Source organism: Pelophylax lessonae, assembly GCF_965119305.1.
Source record: "Pelophylax lessonae genome assembly, chromosome: 2".
NCBI lineage: Eukaryota > Metazoa > Chordata > Amphibia > Anura > Ranidae > Pelophylax > Pelophylax lessonae.
In genome coordinates this window covers 670,588,192-670,611,901 of record NC_138769.1, presented here as the reverse complement: position 1 = coordinate 670,611,901, position 23,710 = coordinate 670,588,192, and the positions used below count along the sequence as shown (strand labels likewise).

Sequence of the window (23,710 nt, the reverse complement as noted above, 5' to 3'; positions counted from 1 at the left end):
TACAGTGGTTTAACAGGACAGGTTCAACTCAGAACAGGCCTCGCCATGGTCGACCAAAGAATTTAAGTGCACATTCTCAGCGTCATATCCAGAGGTTGTATTTGGGAAATAGACATCTGAGTGCTGCCAGCATTGCTGCAGAGGTTGAAGGGGTGGGGGGTCAGCCTGTCAGTGCTCAGACCATACGCTGCACACTGCATCAAATTGGTCTGCATGGCTGACATCCCAGAAGGAAGCCTCTTCTAAAGAAAGCCCGCTAACAGTTTGCTGAAGACAAGCAGACTAAGGACATGGATTACTGGAACCATGTTCTGTGGTCTGATGAGACCAAGATAAACTTATTTGGTCCAGATGGTGTCAAGCGTGTGTCATGGCAACCAGGTAAGGAGTACAAAGACAAGTGTGTCTTGTCTACAGTCAAGCATGGTGGTGGGAGTGTCATAGTCTGGGGCTGCATGAGTGCTGCTGGCACTGGGGAGCTACAGTTCATTGAGGGAACCATGAATGCCAACATGTACTGTGACATATTGAAGCAGAGCATGATCCTCTCCTTTCGGAGACTGGCCACAGGGCAGTATTCCAACATGATAACAACCCCAAATACACCTCCAAGATGACCGCTCGCTGCCTTGCTAAATAAGCTGCGCGTAAAGGTGATGGACTGGCCAAGCATGTCTCCCCACCTAAACCCTATTGAGCATCTGTGGGGCATCCTCAAATGGAAGGTGGAGGAGCACAAGGTCTCTAACATCCACCAGCTTCGTGATATCAAGCTCTGGTGAACTCAATGCCCAAGAGAGTTAAGGAAGTGCTGGAAAATATTAGTGGCCACACAACATATTGACACTTTGGGCCCAATTTGGACATTTCCACTGTACTCACTTTTGTTGCCAGCGGTTTAGACATTAATAGCTGTGTTGAGTTATTTTGAGGAGACAGCAAATTTACACCATTATACAAGCTGTACACTCACTACTTTACATTGTAGCAAAGTGTCATTTCTTCAGTGTTGTCAAATAAAAAGATATAATAATATATTTACAAAAATGTGAGGGGTGTACTAATTTTTGTGAGATACTGCATGGGGGGGGGGGGGGGGGGATTAAAGGGGATGCTACTACCCAAACATTTTTTACCTTTTTTCCATGAATACATTAAGGTAAAAAATGTTTTGTAACTACTTTAATGCTGAAATTCTGGTTCTAGAAAAGTATTATGTCAGCGCATACATATATTTTAATGTTTTAAGGCGTAACTCCAGACGTAAGGTGTAAAAAAAACTTCAATTTTTTTTTGTATTATTTTGGATATAGGTAGTGGGGAAGAATTACATGCTCAATCAGGTTTAAATTTTTAGAGTCAAAAAATAGCCAGCACTCCAAAATGCAAAGAAGAAAAAAATCCCATAGAAAGCAACATTTCAGAAGCATGCTGGCCTTCTTTTTTAAGATGACAAGATATACACTGAAGCGCTATGTCTTGTCACCCTGATAATGGAGGCCTGTTTGCCTCCATAGCATTGTTTTCTACAGGATTTTAATACATTTTTTTTTTAATTTAGATTTTACTTTCGAGTTTTTTTTTTTTATAAACATATAAACATGGACACAAAAGACAGAAAAAAACCTATAAAAAATAAGCTTATCAAGCCTACAACAACAGGAAAAAAAATAAATAAATACCGTTCATACTGTACATCAAAGAATGTAGATGGAACCTATTTTGAAAGCAGACATATGTCTAAGCAGGCCTGTCCCTTACTCGCACCCCATCTCATATGGTCTAGATTGATAAATACAATTTCCGCTAGTTTTTTTTTCTCCATTTCAGATTGCTGGTTATGTTCTGACTTTGGAATTGTACAGCGCCACAATTGGCTGAGCACCTTTCCAAAATGAATGTGGGTGACAGTTTAGGACAAACTGATGAACATGCAGTTTTAATACCTAAAAGTAATGCACAAGAAATCGGAGAAACGGTTGTCACCAGGAACACAATGGAGCAAGCAGCAGTAAAAACATTATCAGACATTCTAATCCTCTCACTCTACTAAAAATGTTGTTTTTGGCTGTTTCCTCCTCGCAGAAAGTGAGGGGAATCTCCCCATTAAGGACACATACAGCAATAAAAACCAAATGGGACTTTGACCCTTCCATGTTCTATCAAAAAAAAGAAAAAGGTTTGTTCTGATTGTGCTTTAAATCATTGACCAAATTGTTTTGAGACCCTTTAACTAGTAGACTTTATGATGCTTTAATCTACTTACGTGTGACCAAAACCACATGGAGTCTTGCTTGATCACACAAAGTCATGGTATACAAAATGGGTGTCTGCTGAAATAGGGACAATTGAGAGTTATGTTGCACAGTTTGCATCTTTTAATCCTTCCACAATAGTTACCTGTAAGTTAGAGTATTCTTTTGCCACTTGGGCTCCCCGGGAAAGAGATGATAATTGGCCACATCTGGCATGCCACAGCGCGGTTTCTTCATTACCGACAGGGTTGAATAGTCCAGTTTTCCCGTCACATGTAAACCAAAAAATTCTTGCATTTTCTTGATTTTTCTTGACATCAGAATGTCACCGGTCACCATTTCAGCCATGTGAGTTCTTCTTTCATCACCATAATATTTTTCGAGATATTTCTATAATTGACAGTCAATACCATAATTATCACATTTAACATTGACAAGTGGTGAATACTGTGGATAGCAGTTAGTTTTTATGTGTTACCTGGATTATAATTATTATGAGCTACATGAGACCCTTGAAAAGTTGGGCAGTTGGAGGATATCATCATCTTTTTTAATTATTGTTGGATTTAATAACTATATGCAGTAAGCTGGAATTACCTAGTTTAGAGTTACCTTGTAGTTAAACATGGTGCTTAATCAGTGTAAAACTGGCAACATATAATTTTTGAAGGTTTTTATACCCAGTGTCCCCAGCCCACACCATTAATGTTTTGCATCAATTTAAGTGTATATCCAGTCAAGACTTTCTTTCTCAAGTCACACTTGAGAACAGCAGGACACGGTAGTGTGTTTCGCAAATATAAGATATCTATAGTATTATCAATTCCCAGCTGGTTTGGCAGACATTTTAAAATAACCTATACAACTACAGAAGACATTTAATTCCCAGGATACCCTGTAATTTTAGCCCACGAATAAGCAGCACACACCAGGACAGGAGTGGAGCTTTCTGCACCAGTCTAGCTCTGATCCTTCAGCAATAAAAATTTCCCGGGAACTGCCACATTCTGATCCTATTTTGTAAAGGATGACTGTTGTCACTTTATTTATTTAATAGTATCTGTTACTGGCTGGATTTTGAACTATTTAGCACTTTATTTACCACAAAACAGATTCAGGACCATAAAGACATCCTGGTGGAAAAATCATCTGTAGCTAAAAAACAATTATTTACAGGAACTGTACAAGTGAGTTTACCCACATTTAAACTATTGAAACAGACAAATCTTACTTGGGCAAGTATCAAGTAAAGGATTTACATCTTCCAGTAAATTCTTCATAAACAGACCCTTATTTTTTTCTCTGTTATAGTCACATATTTAAAAAACATCAATACCAATGACACGTGCAGAGGTCCATGATTCCACATGGAGAATTTTCTGTTTAGATGGGTTTCTAAGTTCAGACTTTTGGCAGATTAAATCTTTTCTATTTATGCCACTGAAGGGGGAAAAGGAAACAGCCATTTTAGTTATAAATAAAATACATTTTTAATATAAAAATATTTTGGCAGTGAAGCAGGTGGTCAAAATGACAACATCAGTTTCCCACCTCTTCATTTGCAAGATTGCTATCTCGGCCTTTGAAGGCCTGTTCAGCTAAACAACTACTGGATATAATAACGTGTAAAACAATAACTTAATACCCGCGCTGTGATGAATAAATATAGTGAATTTTTTTATATATATGTATATATCCTGAAGCTGCTGCTCACCAAGTATAACACCAGGAAAAACTAGAAAACATATATAGGCAGCGCTAGCAGGTAAAGTCTATAGATAAGTGCTATATAATTAAAATTAGTATCTGTGATATAGGTTATACTAAAAATTAAGTGCATATAAATTCAGTAAAAATTCATAAATACATAAAGTGCAACAATAAATATGGTTAAATGTATACAAAATTAGTGAATTCATAAAGTGCCACAATAAATAGGATCCAGTGTCCAAAATGTAATCATAAATAAAGTGCAAAATGTAATTAAAGTGCAGTCCAAACTTATATTCTTCCAGAGAAGTTATGGTGCCAAAAAGGTGCTCAGAATCCAAATAAAGTGCCCAAGTGCTCTTCAAAGAAAATCCCCCTTATGGGGATGCACTCACCAGATTTAGGATGTAAATGAGCCTTAAACGTATGTAAGATTCCGATTGGAAAGTAAGAGCAGCCTCACGGATACTAAAGGTTTCCCTTGCCCGGATGGATGGCTGCAATCCTTTACTATTGGCTCCTTACTAGCTCCTCTCCACTCTCTCCCCAATGGTGTGTTCAGAAGGAAGGAAAGAAGCCAGACATCGTGAAGCCCGTAATGTATTGTATTTATTAAAACGATTCAAAAATGATACTCACAAAGGTGGTAAATAGTTAGGCATTAGTCAGCAAATACAGCAAAGTCCTTCACTTCCGTGTCCGCTGCCGGCGTGCGGTTCACGGTGGTTCTCAGGAAATGACGCTGTAGCGTACCGCTGCCCGGAAGTGCGTCAACGCGTTTCGCCCGCCTTGTGGGCGTTATCAAAGACATCACTTCCGGTAAGGCAGCTCGTATTTATACTTATCATGCTCCGCTTACAGCCAATCGGCCGGAAAGGGGGGTGGGACAGATTGAGTGTTGACTTCCTGCCAGTATTTATCCCGAGCGTATCCCCACAGGGCTCAATTGGCAGTTAAGTCCGCAGACAATTTCTATTAAACAGAATTATATGGCTTTAATATTAATTTATTTTTGCTATCAGACCAATAAAACAGTCAGTTAACACCACCACCTCATTTCCTGTTACCGATTCATTAAGTACTTAACATTTAAAACATATTTCATTTATTTAAAAACATATTATGCATTTAAAATTATTTAAAATTATTTTATGGTTAGGTAGCAATAAAAAATTAATACCGCTAGATTTCCTAATCCATGATATATTCTATATCTCTAGTCCATAGTAATCCTCTATTGCAATTCATCTCCTACATGAACAATTAATTTTAAAACCATGCAAATATTGTATAACAATTAGTGTTGAGCGAACACGGACTGTATTATTCGTGTTCGTACCGAATAATTGGATTTTTTGTACCCGAACACGGACACGGACACTTTACTGTATGTTCGGGTAAAAATCCGTGTTCGGTCGTTTTATTTCCGGGTTTTGCATGCTTTGGCGCTCTTTTCATGGCGGGCTTTCAACAGCCAATCAACAATCGTTTAACTGGTGTGCCTTAAGCCATCCCAGCCATGCCTGCAAATGTCTCAGTAGCTGTGATTGGCCGTCTGAAGCATGTGACCAAGTCTTTATAAGTTCGAGGCAGCCGCAGCGGCGTCATTATGCTGCTTAGATTCAGGGACAGAGCACACATCAACGTGCTGGCTGCTGATTAGGGAAAGATAGGCAGGAAAAAACCATTTGTGTCCGGATAGAATTGAGGGACAGGTCGGAGTGTTTAGGCAGGGCGAGTTGTAGGCATTTTAGGGATAGAGTCTGCTGAATTATATAGGGTCAGTGTCTTCTACAAACTACAATCGATATTGCTGTGTGGGGGGTGGGGTCTGCACTCAATCCTGATCTACGATCTCTTCTCAATCCTGTTAGGGACAGAGTCTGCTGAATTTTAGGGAAACTGTGTTCTACAAACTACAATCGATATTGCTGTGTGGTGTGGGATTGGAGATAGGCAGGTGTCAGTGATCCACATCCATTTTTCTGTGTGTGAGCTGCAGTGAACACAATCTTTTTGGGCTGCAGTGAACACAATCTTTTTGGGCTGCAGTGAACACAATCTTTTTGGGCTGCAGTGAACACAATCTTTTTGGGCTGCAGTGAACACAATCTTTTTGGGCTGCAGTGAACACAATCTTTTTGGGGTGCAGTGAACAAAATCTTTTTGGGGTGCAGTGAACACAATCCTTTTTGGTGTGCAGTGAACACAATCTTTGTGGGGTGCAGTGAACAAAATCCTTTGTGGGGTGCAGTGAACACAATCTTTTTGGGGTGTAGTGAACAAAATCCTTTTTGGGGTGCAGTGAACAACATCCTTTTTGGGGTGCAGTGAACACAATCTTTTTGGGGTGCAGTGAACAAAATCCTTTGTGGGGTGCAGTGAACACAATCTTTTTGGGGTGCAGTGAACACAATCTTTTTGGGGTGGAGTGAACAACATCCTTTTTGGGGTGCAGTGAACAAAATCCTTTTTGGGGTGCAGTGAACAAAATCATTTTTGGGGTGCAGTGAACACAATCTTTTTGGGGTGCAGTGAACACAATCTTTGTGGGGTGCAGTGAACACAATCTTTTTGGGGTGGAGTGAACAACATCCTTTTTGGGGTGCAGTGAACAACATCCTTTTTGGGGTGCAGTGAACACAATCTTTTTGGGGTGCAGTGAACACAATCTTTGTGGGGTACAGTGAACAGAATCTTTGTGGGGTGCAGTGAACACAATCTTTGGGGGGTACAGTGAACACAATCTTTGTGAGGTGCAGTGAACACAATCTTTGTGGGGTGCAGTGAACACAATCATTGTGGGGTGCAGTGAACTCAATCTTTGTGGGGTACAGTGAACACAATCTCATACTGAAGGTTTGAGGGTGCTGCCTGTTCCATACTCCCCCTACTCCTCATCTAGCCTTTTAGGGGTACAAACAATAGTAATTGGGGCCTAGTGTGGTTGTGTACGTGTGATATACATACACTTTTTTGGGATCATATTTTCTATTCCGCTATTTAATCAAAAACCTTTGGGGATCAGTTAAATTGGGGGATAGTCTGTGTTGGTACGTGTGAGAGAGATCCACCTTTCCAAGTTGTTGGGGTTCATCTCATACTTCTGAAGGTTTGAGGGTGCTGCCTGTTCCATACTCCCCCTACTCCTAGCCTTTTAGGGGTACAAACAATAGTAATTGGGGCCTAGTGTGGTTGTGTACGTGTGATATACATACACTTTTTTGGGATCATATTTTCTATTCCGCTATTTAATCAAAAACCTTTGGGGATCAGTTAAATTGGGGGATAGTCTGTGTTGGTACGTGTGAGAGAGATCCACCTTTCCAAGTTGTTGGGGTTCATCTCATACTTCTGAAGGTTTGAGGGTGCTGCCTGTTCCATACTCCCCCTACTCCTAGCCTTTTAGGGGTACAAACAATAGTAATTGGGGCCTAGTGTGGTTGTGTACGTGTGATATACATACACTTTTTTGGGATCATATTTTCTATTCCGCTATTTAATCAAAAACCTTTGGGGATCAGTTAAATTGGGGGATAGTCTGTGTTGGTACGTGTGAGAGAGATCCACCTTTCCAAGTTGTTGGGGTTCATCTCATACTTCTGAAGGTTTGAGGGTGCTGCCTGTTCCATACTCCCCCTACTCCTAGCCTTTTAGGGGTACAAACAATAGTAATTGGGGCCTAGTGTGGTTGTGTACGTGTGATATACATACACTTTTTTGGGATCATATTTTCTATTCCGCTATTTAATCAAAAACCTTTGGGGATCAGTTAAATTGGGGGATAGTCTGTGTTGGTACGTGTGAGAGAGATCCACCTTTCCAAGTTGTTGGGGTTCATCTCATACTTCTGAAGGTTTGAGGGTGCTGCCTGTTCCATACTCCCCCTACTCCTAGCCTTTTAGGGGTACAAACAATAGTAATTGGGGCCTAGTGTGGTTGTGTACGTGTGATATACATACACTTTTTTGGGATCATATTTTCTATTCCGCTATTTAATCAAAAACCTTTGGGGATCAGTTAAATTGGGGGATAGTCTGTGTTGGTACGTGTGAGAGAGATCCACCTTTCCAAGTTGTTGGGGTTCATCTCATACTTCTGAAGGTTTGAGGGTGCTGCCTGTTCCATACTCCCCCTACTCCTAGCCTTTTAGGGGTACAAACAATAGTAATTGGGGCCTAGTGTGGTTGTGTACGTGTGATATAAATACACTTTTTTGGGATCATATTTTCTATTCCGCTATTTAATCAAAAACCTTTGGGGATCAGTTAAATTGGGGGATAGTCTGTGTTGGTACGTGTGAGAGAGATCCACCTTTCCAAGTTGTTGAGGTTCATCTCATACTTCTGAAGGTTTGAGGGTGCTGCCTGTTCCATACTCCCCCTACTCCTAGCCTTTTAGGGGTACAAACAATAGTAATTGGGGCCTAGTGTGGTTGTGTACGTGTGATATACATACACTTTTTTGGGATCATATTTTCTATTCCGCTATTTAATCAAAAACCTTTGGGGATCAGTTAAATTGGGGGATAGTCTGTGTTGGTACGTGTGAGAGAGATCCACCTTTCCAAGTTGTTGGGGTTCATCTCATACTTCTGAAGGTTTGAGGGTGCTGCCTGTTCCATACTCCCCCTACTCCTAGCCTTTTAGGGGTACAAACAATAGTAATTGGGGCCTAGTGTGGTTGTGTACGTGTGATATACATACACTTTTTTGGGATCATATTTTCTATTCCGCTATTTAATCAAAAACCTTTGGGGATCAGTTAAATTGGGGGATAGTCTGTGTTGGTACGTGTGAGAGAGATCCACCTTTCCAAGTTGTTGGGGTTCATCTCATACTTCTGAAGGTTTGAGGGTGCTGCCTGTTCCATACTCCCCCTACTCCTAGCCTTTTAGGGGTACAAACAATAGTAATTGGGGCCTAGTGTGGTTGTGTACGTGTGATATACATACACTTTTTTGGGATCATATTTTCTATTCCGCTATTTAATCAAAAACCTTTGGGGATCAGTTAAATTGGGGGATAGTCTGTGTTGGTACGTGTGAGAGAGATCCACCTTTCCAAGTTGTTGGGGTTCATCTCATACTTCTGAAGGTTTGAGGGTGCTGCCTGTTCCATACTCCCCCTACTCCTAGCCTTTTAGGGGTACAAACAATAGTAATTGGGGCCTAGTGTGGTTGTGTACGTGTGATATACATACACTTTTTTGGGATCATATTTTCTATTCCGCTATTTAATCAAAAACCTTTGGGGATCAGTTAAATTGGGGGATAGTCTGTGTTGGTACGTGTGAGAGAGATCCACCTTTCCAAGTTGTTGGGGTTCATCTCATACTTCTGAAGGTTTGAGGGTGCTGCCTGTTCCATACTCCCCCTACTCCTAGTCTTTTAGGGGTACAAACAATAGTAATTGGGGCCTAGTGTGGTTGTGTACGTGTGATATACATACACTTTTTTGGGATCATATTTTCTATTCCGCTATTTAATCAAAAACCTTTGGGGATCAGTTAAATTGGGGGATAGTCTGTGTTGGTACGTGTGAGAGAGATCCACCTTTCCAAGTTGTTGGGGTTCATCTCATACTTCTGAAGGTTTGAGGGTGCTGCCTGTTCCATACTCCCCCTACTCCTAGCCTTTTAGGGGTACAAACAATAGTAATTGGGGCCTAGTGTGGTTGTGTACGTGTGATATACATACACTTTTTTGGGATCATATTTTCTATTCCGCTATTTAATCAAAAACCTTTGGGGATCAGTTAAATTGGGGGATAGTCTGTGTTGGTACGTGTGAGAGAGATCCACCTTTCCAAGTTGTTGGGGTTCATCTCATACTTCTGAAGGTTTGAGGGTGCTGCCTGTTCCATACTCCCCCTACTCCTAGCCTTTTAGGGGTACAAACAATAGTAATTGGGGCCTAGTGTGGTTGTGTACGTGTGATATACATACACTTTTTTGGGATCATATTTTCTATTCCGCTATTTAATCAAAAACCTTTGGGGATCAGTTAAATTGGGGGATAGTCTGTGTTGGTACGTGTGAGAGAGATCCACCTTTCCAAGTTGTTGGGGTTCATCTCATACTTCTGAAGGTTTGAGGGTGCTGCCTGTTCCATACTCCCCCTACTCCTAGCCTTTTAGGGGTACAAACAATAGTAATTGGGGCCTAGTGTGGTTGTGTACGTGTGATATACATACACTTTTTTGGGATCATATTTTCTATTCCGCTATTTAATCAAAAACCTTTGGGGATCAGTTAAATTGGGGGATAGTCTGTGTTGGTACGTGTGAGAGAGATCCACCTTTCCAAGTTGTTGGGGTTCATCTCATACTTCTGAAGGTTTGAGGGTGCTGCCTGTTCCATACTCCCCCTACTCCTAGCCTTTTAGGGGTACAAACAATAGTAATTGGGGCCTAGTGTGGTTGTGTACGTGTGATATAAATACACTTTTTTGGGATCATATTTTCTATTCCGCTATTTAATCAAAAACCTTTGGGGATCAGTTAAATTGGGGGATAGTCTGTGTTGGTACGTGTGAGAGAGATCCACCTTTCCAAGTTGTTGAGGTTCATCTCATACTTCTGAAGGTTTGAGGGTGCTGCCTGTTCCATACTCCCCCTACTCCTAGCCTTTTAGGGGTACAAACAATAGTAATTGGGGCCTAGTGTGGTTGTGTACGTGTGATATACATACACTTTTTTGGGATCATATTTTCTATTCCGCTATTTAATCAAAAACCTTTGGGGATCAGTTAAATTGGGGGATAGTCTGTGTTGGTACGTGTGAGAGAGATCCACCTTTCCAAGTTGTTGGGGTTCATCTCATACTTCTGAAGGTTTGAGGGTGCTGCCTGTTCCATACTCCCCCTACTCCTAGCCTTTTAGGGGTACAAACAATAGTAATTGGGGCCTAGTGTGGTTGTGTACGTGTGATATACATACACTTTTTTGGGATCATATTTTCTATTCCGCTATTTAATCAAAAACCTTTGGGGATCAGTTAAATTGGGGGATAGTCTGTGTTGGTACGTGTGAGAGAGATCCACCTTTCCAAGTTGTTGGGGTTCATCTCATACTTCTGAAGGTTTGAGGGTGCTGCCTGTTCCATACTCCCCCTACTCCTAGCCTTTTAGGGGTACAAACAATAGTAATTGGGGCCTAGTGTGGTTGTGTACGTGTGATATACATACACTTTTTTGGGATCATATTTTCTATTCCGCTATTTAATCAAAAACCTTTGGGGATCAGTTAAATTGGGGGATAGTCTGTGTTGGTACGTGTGAGAGAGATCCACCTTTCCAAGTTGTTGGGGTTCATCTCATACTTCTGAAGGTTTGAGGGTGCTGCCTGTTCCATACTCCCCCTACTCCTAGCCTTTTAGGGGTACAAACAATAGTAATTGGGGCCTAGTGTGGTTGTGTACGTGTGATATACATACACTTTTTTGGGATCATATTTTCTATTCCGCTATTTAATCAAAAACCTTTGGGGATCAGTTAAATTGGGGGATAGTCTGTGTTGGTACGTGTGAGAGAGATCCACCTTTCCAAGTTGTTGGGGTTCATCTCATACTTCTGAAGGTTTGAGGGTGCTGCCTGTTCCATACTCCCCCTACTCCTAGCCTTTTAGGGGTACAAACAATAGTAATTGGGGCCTAGTGTGGTTGTGTACGTGTGATATACATACACTTTTTTGGGATCATATTTTCTATTCCGCTATTTAATCAAAAACCTTTGGGGATCAGTTAAATTGGGGGATAGTCTGTGTTGGTACGTGTGAGAGAGATCCACCTTTCCAAGTTGTTGGGGTTCATCTCATACTTCTGAAGGTTTGAGGGTGCTGCCTGTTCCATACTCCCCCTACTCCTAGCCTTTTAGGGGTACAAACAATAGTAATTGGGGCCTAGTGTGGTTGTGTACGTGTGATATACATACACTTTTTTGGGATCATATTTTCTATTCCGCTATTTAATCAAAAACCTTTGGGGATCAGTTAAATTGGGGGATAGTCTGTGTTGGTACGTGTGAGAGAGATCCACCTTTCCAAGTTGTTGGGGTTCATCTCATACTTCTGAAGGTTTGAGGGTGCTGCCTGTTCCATACTCCCCCTACTCCTAGCCTTTTAGGGGTACAAACAATAGTAATTGGGGCCTAGTGTGGTTGTGTACGTGTGATATACATACACTTTTTTGGGATCATATTTTCTATTCCGCTATTTAATCAAAAACCTTTGGGGATCAGTTAAATTGGGGGATAGTCTGTGTTGGTACGTGTGAGAGAGATCCACCTTTCCAAGTTGTTGAGGTTCATCTCATACTTCTGAAGGTTTGAGGGTGCTGCCTGTTCCATACTCCCCCTACTCCTAGCCTTTTAGGGGTACAAACAATAGTAATTGGGGCCTAGTGTGGTTGTGTACGTGTGATATACATACACTTTTTTGGGATCATATTTTCTATTCCGCTATTTAATCAAAAACCTTTGGGGATCAGTTAAATTGGGGGATAGTCTGTGTTGGTACGTGTGAGAGAGATCCACCTTTCCAAGTTGTTGGGGTTCATCTCATACTTCTGAAGGTTTGAGGGTGCTGCCTGTTCCATACTCCCCCTACTCCTAGCCTTTTAGGGGTACAAACAATAGTAATTGGGGCCTAGTGTGGTTGTGTACGTGTGATATACATACACTTTTTTGGGATCATATTTTCTATTCCGCTATTTAATCAAAAACCTTTGGGGATCAGTTAAATTGGGGGATAGTCTGTGTTGGTACGTGTGAGAGAGATCCACCTTTCCAAGTTGTTGGGGTTCATCTCATACTTCTGAAGGTTTGAGGGTGCTGCCTGTTCCATACTCCCCCTACTCCTAGCCTTTTAGGGGTACAAACAATAGTAATTGGGGCCTAGTGTGGTTGTGTACGTGTGATATACATACACTTTTTTGGGATCATATTTTCTATTCCGCTATTTAATCAAAAACCTTTGGGGATGAGTTAAATTGGGGGATAGTCTGTGTTGGTACGTGTGAGAGAGATCCACCTTTCCAAGTTGTTGGGGTTCATCTCATACTTCTGAAGGTTTGAGGGTGCTGCCTGTTCCATACTCCCCCTACTCCTAGCCTTTTAGGGGTACAAACAATAGTAATTGGGGCCTAGTGTGGTTGTGTACGTGTGATATACATACACTTTTTTTGGATCATATTTTCTATTCCGCTATTTAATCAAAAACCTTTGGGGATCAGTTAAATTGGGGGATAGTCTGTGTTGGTACGTGTGAGAGAGATCCACCTTTCCAAGTTGTTGGGGTTCATCTCATACTTCTGAAGGTTTGAGGGTGCTGCCTGTTCCATACTCCCCCTACTCCTAGCCTTTTAGGGGTACAAACAATAGTAATTGGGGCCTAGTGTGGTTGTGTACGTGTGATATACATACACTTTTTTGGGATCATATTTTCTATTCCGCTATTTAATCAAAAACCTTTGGGGATCAGTTAAATTGGGGGATAGTCTGTGTTGGTACGTGTGAGAGAGATCCACCTTTCCAAGTTGTTGGGGTTCATCTCATACTTCTGAAGGTTTGAGGGTGCTGCCTGTTCCATACCCCCCCTACTCCTCATCTAGCCTTTTAGGGGTACAAACAATAGTAATTGGGGCCTAGTGTGGTTGTGTACGTGTGATATACATACACTTTTTTTGGATCATATTTTCTATTCCGCTATTTAATCAAAAACCTTTGGGGATCAGTTAAATTGGGGGATAGTCTGTGTTGGTACGTGTGAGAGAGATCCACCTTTCCAAGTTGTTGGGGTTCATCTCATACTTCTGAAGGTTTGAGGGTGCTGCCTGTTCCATACTCCCCCTACTCCTCATCTAGCCTTTTAGGGGTACAAACAATAGTAATTGGGGCCCAGTGTGGTTGTGTACGTGTGATATACATACACTTTTTTGGGATCATATTTTCTATTCCGCTATTTAATCAAAAACCTTTGGGGATCAGTTAAATTGGGGGATAGTCTGTGTCGGTACGTGTGAGAGAGATCCACCTTTCCAAGTTGTTGGGGTTCATCTCATACTTCTGAAGGTTTGAGGGTGCTGCCTGTTCCATACCCCCCCTACTCCTCATCTAGCCTTTTAGGGGTACAAACAATAGTAATTGGGGCCTAGTGTGGTTGTGTACGTGCGAGATACATACACTTTTTTTGATCATATTTCCTATTCCGCTATTCAATAAAAACCTTTGAGGATCAATTGAATTGCGGGATAGTCTGTGTCGGTACGTGTGAGAGAGATCCACCTTTCCAAGTTGTTGGGGTTCATCTCATACTTCTGAAGGTTTGAGGGTGCTGCCTGTTCCATACTCCCCCTACTCCTCATCTAGCCTTTTAGGGGTACAAACAATAGTAATTGGGGCCCAGTGTGGTTGTGTACGTGTGATATACATACACTTTTTTTGGATCATATTTTCTATTCCGCTATTTAATTTAACTGGGCCTCCATGCGAGACCTGTGTGCCTTGTTGCGCTGTTTTGAGTACTCCACCAACATGGCCAGTGGCAATGACGCCGTTCTCAGCTTAACTATCCCACTTCTATGCCTCCTTGAAAAAACAATTCGGGCGATGATGGAAGAGGATGTGGCACAGGATGAGGAGGAGGAGGAGGATGAAGAGGTAACATTTCCAAGGCTTTCAGGGCAGTCATTCGCAAGGGGCTCCGAGGGTGGGTTCCTGCACACGCAAACGCCAGGGACGCAATTGTCCAGCAGGGGCACAGTTCTGGAGGATGAGGAGGATGAGGAGGAGGAGGAGCTGGAGGAGGAGATGGAACCATGTTCACAGCAGGGTGGCACCCAGGCCAGCTCATGGCCATCACTGGTGCGTGGCTGGGGGGATACAGAGGACACGGACGATACACCTCCCACAGAGGACAGCCTTTCGTCGCCTCTGGGCAGCCTGGCACACATGAGCGATTACATGCTGCAGTGTCTCCACAACGACCGCCGAGTTGCCCACATTCTAACTTGTGCTGATTACTGGGTGGCCACGCTGCTGGATCCCCGTTACAAGGACAACGTACCGTCCTTAATTCACTCACTGGAGCGCGATCGCAAGATGCGCGAGTACAAGCGCACGCTGGTAGACGCCATGCTGCTGGCATTCCCATCTGACAGCGGGGCCACAGTGGAAGCACAAGGCAGAGGAGGAGGAGGAGGAGGTCGCCAACGCAACCAGGGCACCGCCAGCACCTCAGAAGGCAGGGTTAGCATGGCCGAAATGTGGAAAAGCTTTGTCAGCACGCCACAACAAACAGCAGCACCAGCAGCTCAGATGGAACGTCTTAGCAGGAGGCAGCATTTTACCAACATGGTGGAGCAGTATGTGTGCACACGCCTACATGTAGTGAATGACGGGTCTGCCCCCTTCAACTTCTGGGTCTCCAAATTGGGCACATGGCCTGAGCTTGCCCTTTACGCCTTGGAGGTGCTGGCGTGCCCTGCAGCCAGTGTATTATCTGAACGGGTATTTAGCACGGCTGGGGGCGTTATAACAGACAAGCGCAGCCGCCTGTCCAGAGACAATGTGGACAAGCTCACGTTCATTAAAATGAACCAGGCATGGATCCCACGGGACTTTTCCGTACCTTATGCAGAATAGCAATGGATACCGACCTTACCCACCCATTGTTCAATTTTTGCTCTTTCTCACTCTTTTGGGGTGTACCCTCATTTAAAATTTGTGAAAAGAAGCAGTGTTGGCTACCTCGTCCTCCTCCTCAGGGCCAGATTAATGTAGGGGCTATTGGAGCTGCAGCTCCAGGCCCCTACCTTTTATATAGGCCCCGGGTTGGCCATATTCACTGTTACCGCTCTTCTGTCACTTGTAAACACAGAAGTCTGGCTTCTATGCTCGCTTCCCCAGGCAGCACCCTCAGAACCTCCCCACACAGCGTGAAGGCCGGACAAGGAGGGACAGTTGGCGATGCATGGATGTGTTTATGGGCTTCAGAGACAGCATCCCATGTTGAATTAGGCATGCATGGCTGCACCCTTCCTCCTCTGGGTGCATGGCAAGGCACGGCCCTAAGGCCCTTCAAAATCCTCAGCACTAAGCCCATGATGCTGTTAATCCGGCCCTGGTCCTCCTCCACCGCCGCTTCCACCTACACCGCCCATAGGTGTGCGCAGCCTATTGCATTAAGGTGTGCACCCCAAAGTTGAAATACACATGCATGTGTTTGCCAGCAGGGAGAGTAATGTATCGGGGCCATGTACCTGTAGGCAAGGAGAAATAGAGCAGAGCAGGTCCCAGGGAGATCTTTCCCATCTCCTCACTGGCAATGCTATGTGCCCTAGGTGATTAGGGTGTGCCCAGGCACACCCAGCACACCCTGTGCGCACGCCTATGTCACCGCCACATCCACCACCACCTCAACCTCCCTCCTACTCCATATGGGCCTCGTCCTTCAGAGATGAAGAAGAACATTGTTTTATTTTTCTGTTTTTTTTTGTTGTTTTAAGTTATTTCCCTATCCACATTTGTTTGCAGAGCACTTGCCATGCTCTTAATTACGTTTTGCTGCCATTTGCAGCACTCTAGCCCTTTCCTTTGGTGTTTTAGAGCCATTTTAGTGCCTTAAAGTTCGGGTCCCCATTGACTTCAATGGGGTTCGGTGTCCGGGAAAAGTTCGGTAAAAGTCCGGGACACGGACCCGGACTTTTTTTTAAAGTTCGGCCGAACCCGTCGAACACGGACATCTAGGTGTCCGCTCAACCCTAATAACAATTCCTCAGAGTGCATTATTTATAAAAAAATTGTTGTATCCTCTAAATATACTTTTACTAATAAAGATATTAACTGAGATTAATGAAAAAAATAATAAAAGTAAAAATAAAAATAAAAATGAAAATAAAAATAAATAGAAATAAAAAATAAAAAATAAAATAAAAATTGATAATAGAAATAAAATAAAAATAAAATAAAATTAACAAAATATAATAATAATAAAAATTGAAACGGAAAAAACAATTCCTATGCTTCAATAATGATATTTAAATTACAGGAGAAAAAAACAAAGGAAAAAAGGAGGGGGGTCACCAATTAGACAAAAAACAGTTTAGATCCAAATCTATATTGAGGCCCCGGGGCTGTAAGGTACCGAGGCGATGGATCCACTGTGTTTCATTTTTGGAGATTGCTCTCTTTAGATTGCCACCTCGCCAATGTGGTTCAACCCTATCTATGGCACAAAAAGCCAACCCTCTAGGGTCTTTATTGTGGACCAACCTAAAATGGTTTGATACGCTGTGGTGGCGGAATCCCTTTTTTATGTTAGTCACGTGTTCACGTAATCTGACTCTAAGTTCCCTCGTTGTTCTACCCACGTATTGCAGCCCGCAAGGGCATGACAATAAATATGTCACATGGGTAGATGAACATGTGATAAATTTGTCTATGGTGAACTGTTTTCCATAGGCAAAGGATCTGAAGTCAGAAGTTTTTCGCTTCCTATGCCTTGAGGTCTTACATATTGCACATCTCCCACAGCTAAAATAGCCAACTTGGTCTAAAAAGGTACATGTTTTAACAGGGGGGTTTTGTCATGGTCTTACCTTCTTGCTGTTCTCCTTCGTTTGACATGTGCTGGCGGCCATCTTGGTTTCTGGGTTTCTTGTAGCCTCCCACCCTGCGGCTCCTCCTTCCCACTGGGAGGAGCTGGATGCCTAGCTCATATATATAGGAGGTCTGTGGCTTCAGTTCCTTGCTTGGTCCTCCTGTGTTCACATGCTTCTAAGACTGCTGCTGCTTCTGGTTCCTGATCCTGGCTTCATCTGACTACCCTGCTGGTTCCTGATCCTGGCTTCATCTGACTACCCTGCTGGTTCCTGATCCTGGCTTCGTCTGACTACCCTGCTGGTTCCTGATCCCGGCTTCGTCTGACTACCCTCCTGGTTCCTGACCTCTGGCTTCGCAAAGACTCTGCCTCGGTTTCGCCATCCGTTTGGACTTTTGCTTTACAGCTTGATTTTCAATAAAGCCTTCTTATTTTCACTTATCTGTTGTTGTACGTCTGGTTCATGGTTCCGTGACATTAGGACCAAGCCATGAATTCTGACGGTACAGGGCCATCCTCGCTACCCACGCTGGTTGCCAGACTTGATCAGCAGGATCACCTGTTGGGTCGGTTCGCCGTGGCGTTGCAAACCCTGCTTGAACGCACGGCTCATTTCGCTCCTGTTGCCGATGGGTCGGTTGTCGCTCCTGGGCCCGCTCCTACTGCCGCTCCGGTTGTTGCGCCAGAGTCTACCCCGACACCTGTTGTTGCGCCTGCGGTGTTTCGGGGTATGACCGGTTCTGCCCCCCTTCCACAGCGCTTTGGGGGAGAGCCAACTCAGTGCCGAGGTTTCCTTAACCAGGTGGGCATTTATTTCGAGTTGCTGCCACATGCCTTTCCTACTGAGAGATCAAAGGTGGGCTTCTTAATTTCGCTGCTCTCGGACAAGGCCTTGGCCTGGGCCAGCCCTTTATGGGAGAACAACAATCCGGTGGTTGCCGAGTTTTCTGGTTTTGTTGCTTCTCTTCGGAGGGTATTCGATGTGCCGGCTCGTGCTGCCTCTGCTGCGAAGCTCCTTATGTCCATCAGACAGGGTTCACGATCCGTAGCTGAATACGCCATTGAGTTTCGTACCCTGGCAGCAGAGGTGGGCTGGAATAATGAGGCTCTGGTCGCTGCTTTCTCTCATGGTCTCTCGGATGCCTTGAAGGATGAGGTTGCAGCTAAGGACCTACCAATGGAGCTCGAGTCTCTTATTTCTTTCTTGATTTTGATTGACACCAGACTCAGGGAGAGACCTTCCTTTAAGGAGAGTCTGCGGAGGCCTCCTAACAGATTGGCGCCTACCTTTGCTGTCCCACCCGTGCCTCCCTGCCGCCAATTCCATTCCTCTGCAGGCCCGAGGTTCTCCACTGGCTCTTGAGGCGATAGACGGCAGACTCCTTCTGCCGCCACACGTGACTCATGAGACCCTTCAAGTGGGGATAGCCATTGGTGCCGTTCACAGAGAGTCGGTCTGCTTCCAGGTTATTTCGTCTCCACACTACTCGGTGGTCTTGGGGTACCCCTGGCTCCAGAAGCATAATCCGACTTTCGATTGGAGATCGGCCAAGATCCTCTCGTGGTCACCGCAGTGTGGGGCTAGTTGCATCCATGGGCCTGTCAAGTTGCTGTGTACTTCCTCGGACTCTCTGTTGCCTCCTGAATACGAGGAGTACCGGGATGTATTCGATAAGGTGCGCGCGGTTGCCCTACCTCCGCACCGCCCATACGATTGTGCCATCGAGTTACAACCTGGTGCCGTTCCTCCTCGTGGCAAGGTCTATCCACTGTCGGTAGCGGAGAATGAGGCCATGGAGGAGTACGTGAAGGAGGCGCTTTCACGCGGACACATTCGCAAATCCTCGTCCCCGGCAGGGGCTGGATTTTTCTTTGTGAAAAAGAAGGGCGGTGAGTTGAGGCCTTGCATCGATTACAGGGGTCTCAATCGCATCACGATCAAGAACGCTTACCCGATACCCTTGATTTCCGAGCTGTTCGATCGCCTTAAAGGGGCCACGGTCTTTACCAAACTCGACCTGAGGGCGGCATATAACCTCGTAAGGATCAAGGCGGGCGATGAGTGGAAGACCGTGTTTAACACCAGGACCGGTCATTATGAATCCTTGGTTATGCCCTTTGGGTTGTGCAATGCGCCCGCAGTCTTTCAGGAATTCATTAACGATGTTTTCCGTGACCTGTTGCAGCAGTGTGTGGTGGTCTATTTGGATGACATCTTGGTATATTCTGAATCCATGGAGACCCACATTCTGGATGTCAGACGAGTGTTGCAACGGTTACGAGAGAACAAGCTGTTCGGTAAGCTTGAGAAATGCGAATTTCACCGATCCCAGGTAACCTTCTTAGGTTACATCATTTCCGCTGAGGGGTTCTCCATGGACCCTGAGAAGGTTTCGGCTGTCTTACAGTGGCCCCAGCCCAGTGGTCTTCGCTCCCTGCAGCGCTTTTTGGGCTTCGCCAATTATTATCGGAAGTTCATCAGGGACTTTTCCATGCTAGCTAAGCCTCTCACGGATCTGACCAGGAAGGGCAGTAATTCCCAGGTCTGGCCGCTCGAGGCCATCCGAGCTTTTGAGGCTCTAAAGTCCGCCTTTGTGTCGGCTCCGATTCTGTCGCATCCCAACCCTGGGTTGCCCTTTGTCCTCGAGGTGGACGCGTCTGAGACGGGAGTAGGCGCCCTTCTGTCTGAGCGTAGAACACCAGAGGGTCCTCTGCTTCCTTGTGGGTTTTACTCCCGGAAACTGTCTTCCGCGGAGTGCAACTATCAGATTGGTGACAGGGAGTTATTGGCCATCGTGCAGGCCCTTAAAGAATGGAGGCACTTGCTCGAGGGTTCGGTGGTTCCGGTCCTCATTCTGACGGACCACAAGAATCTGACCTATCTTTCTGAGGCCAAGAGATTGACACCACGTCAGGCCAGATGGGCTCTGTTCTTGTCACGTTTTAATTACGTGGTCTCCTACCTACCCGGTTCCAAGAACATCAGGGCGGATGCCTTATCACGGCAGTACTCCGACCTGTCCAGGGAGGAGTCGATTCCGACTTCGGTCATACCTCCTAATCAGATCCTGGCCGCCATTCGCACCAGCCTGACCTCTCCCCTGGGTGAGCAGATTTTGGCGGCTCAATCTGGTGCTCCCTCTGGGAGACCCAACGGCAGATGTTTTGTGCCTGAGGAGTTGCGCACTCGGTTGTTGCGAACCTACCATAACTCCAAGACCGCGGGGCATCCTGGAAAGAATCAGCTGTCCTGGGCTGTTTCACGTCTGTTCTGGTGGCCTTCCCTACGTTCCGACATCGCCGCATATGTAGCGGCATGCTCCGTTTGTGCCCAGAGTAAGTCCCCTCGGCACCTTCCGTTGGGCCTTCTGCAACCCATAGCCACCGGGGAGCGCCCATGGTCACACCTGGGGATGAATTTCATTGTGGACCTCCCTGCATCCCGAGGCCATACGGTCATTCTCATGATTGTGGATCGATTTTCCAAAATGTGCCACTGTGTTCCTCTCAAGAAGTTACCCTCTGCACAGGAGTTGGCCACGATTTTTGCCAGGGAGGTCTTCCGGTTGCACGGTTTGCCCAAGGAGATTGTGTCGGATCGGGGGAGTCAGTTTGTGTCCAGGTTCTGGCGCGCCTTTTGCTCCCAGTTGGGGATTCATCTCTCCTTCTCCTCGGCCTACCACCCTCAGTCCAATGGGGCCGCAGAACGATCCAATCAGGCCTTGGAGCAATTCCTTCGTTGCTATGTCTCTGATCACCAAGACAATTGAGTTGACCTCCTGCCTTGGGCTGAGTTTGCCAGGAACACGGCGGTGAACTCTTCCTCTGGGACGTCTCCCTTCATGGCCAATTATGGGTTCCAACCTGCCATGTTACCGGAGGTATTCTCTCCCCAGGATATTCCGGCTGTGGAGGATCACCTTTCCGTCCTACGTGCTTCTTGGGTACAGATCCAGAAGTCCCTTGAGGTCTCTGCGCAGCGCCAGAGACTCCAGGCTGATCGCAGACGAGCGCCTGCTCCTTCCTACCAGGCCGGAGACCGTGTATGGTTGTCCACCCGCAACCTCAACCTTCGAGTGCCCACTCCCAAGCTGGCGCCTCGCTTTGTTGGTCCCTTCCGAGTGCTTCGCAGGGTAAACCCGGTAGCCTATGCCCTTGCGCTTCCTCCTGGCATGCGGATCTCCAACGTGTTTCATGTCTCCCTGTTGAAGCCACTGGTGTGTAATCGTTTCACTTCCTCGGTTCCTCGGCCCCGTCCGGTCCAAGTGGGCAATCGTGTGGAGTATGAGGTGAGCAATATCCTGGACTCACGCCTGGTCCGCGGTCGGGTGCAGTTTTTGGTTCATTGGCGTGGTTATGGTCCAGAGGAGCGTTCCTGGGTTCCCTCCGCAGATGTCCATGCTCCTGCCTTGCTCCGAGCCTTCCACGCACGCTTCCCTCAGAAACCGTTCTTTTCTCCGCGGAGGAGGGGCCCTTGAGGGGGAGGTACTGTCATGGTCTTACCTTCTTGCTGTTCTCCTTCGTTTGACATGTGCTGGCGGCCATCTTGGTTTCTGGGTTTCTTGTAGCCTCCCACCCTGCGGCTCCTCCTTCCCACTGGGAGGAGCTGGATGCCTAGCTCATATATATAGGAGGTCTGTGGCTTCAGTTCCTTGCTTGGTCCTCCTGTGTTCACATGCTTCTAAGACTGCTGCTGCTTCTGGTTCCTGATCCTGGCTTCGTCTGACTACCCTGCTGGTTCCTGATCCTGGCTTTGTCTGACTACCCTGCTGGTTCCTGATCCTGGCTTCGTCTGACTACCCTGCTGGTTCCTGATCCCGGCTTCGTCTGACTACCCTCCTGGTTCCTGACCTCTGGCTTCGCAAGGACTCTGCCTCGGTTTCGCCATCCGTTTGGACTTTTGCTTTACAGCTTGATTTTCAATAAAGCCTTCTTATTTTCACTTATCTGTTGTTGTACGTCTGGTTCATGGTTCCGTGACAGGTTTACCACGTTATGCGCCAATTTTAGTCTTAAAGTGCTTGGTTTGGTATAAATAAATTTAGGTCTCTGAGGTAGGATGTTTTTTAAGGTATCGTCTTTTAAAAGTAATGGCCAATGTTTTTTTATTATATGTTCAACTTGTTTAAATTGCCTAGTAAAACCAGTCATAAAGGCCAAACCGTAATTGTCAGTATTGTTTTACGATCTTTGGATTTATCCTTCCATAACTCTTTCCTGTCCATCTTCCTGATATTTTCTTTGGTGTTGATAAGATCTTTGGAGTTGTAGCCCTTCTCTTCAAACCTCCTTATTAACATGTTGGCTTGTTGGTCATAATCTTCTATTCGATCACAATTCCGTCTAACTCTAAGTAACTGGCTCTTAGGAACGGAGCTCAGCCACTTCGGATGATGGCAACTCCCTGTTGGAATGTAACCATTCCTATCGACGTCCTTAAAATATGTACGCGTAAAAAGTTTTCCTTCAGATTTAAAAATTTCAAGGTCTAAAAATTGGATCGATTGGTTTCCTATATTCTCTGAGAAGGAGATACCATACTTGTTTCTTCCAATGAAGTCTAGGAAAGTCGTAAGAGAATCCCGGTTGCCCCTCCACACCATGATTATATCATCTATATATCTATAGTAGAGTTTCAGGTGGGTTGGCTGGTTCTTAAATATTGTCTCCTCTTCCCATTTCATCATAAAGATGTTATTCTCTTACGACTTTCCTAGACTTCATTGGAAGAAACAAGTATGGTATCTCCTTCTCAGAGAATATAGGAAACCAATCGATCCAATTTTTTAGTCTGAAGGAAAACTTTTTACGCGTACATATTTTAAGGACGTCGATAGGAATGGTTATATTCCAACAGGGAGTTGCCATCATCCGAAGTGGCTGAGCTCCGTTCCTAAGAGCCAGTTACTTAGAGTTAGACGGAATTGTGATCGAATAGAAGATTATGACCAACAAGCCAACATGTTAATAAGGAGGTTTGAAGAGAAGGGCTACAACTCCAAAGATCTTATCAACACCAAAGAAAGTATCAGGAAGATGGACAGGAAAGAGTTATTGAAGGATAAATCCAAAGATCGTAACAATACTGACAATTACGGTTTGGCCTTTATGACTGGTTTTACTAGGCAATTTAAACAAGTTGAACATATA

General features: G+C 44.8%; 2 protein-coding genes across 2 annotated transcripts in view; both read right to left on the bottom strand.

Moving 5' to 3' along the window:
- The window catches only part of LOC309545982 (matrix metalloproteinase-18-like), a 320,845-nt gene that overhangs the window by 149,840 nt on the left and 147,295 nt on the right, over positions 1–23,710 (bottom strand). The window lies entirely within an intron of this gene.
- The window catches only part of LOC309545988 (matrix metalloproteinase-20-like), a gene marked incomplete at its 5' end in the record, with an annotated part of 120,425 nt that overhangs the window by 82,296 nt on the left and 14,419 nt on the right, over positions 1–23,710 (bottom strand). The window contains one exon of the mRNA XM_082245453.1: positions 2,401–2,645. Coding sequence (XP_082101579.1) covers positions 2,401–2,645 — 245 coding nt within the window. The remainder of the gene's footprint in view (positions 1–2,400; positions 2,646–23,710) is intronic.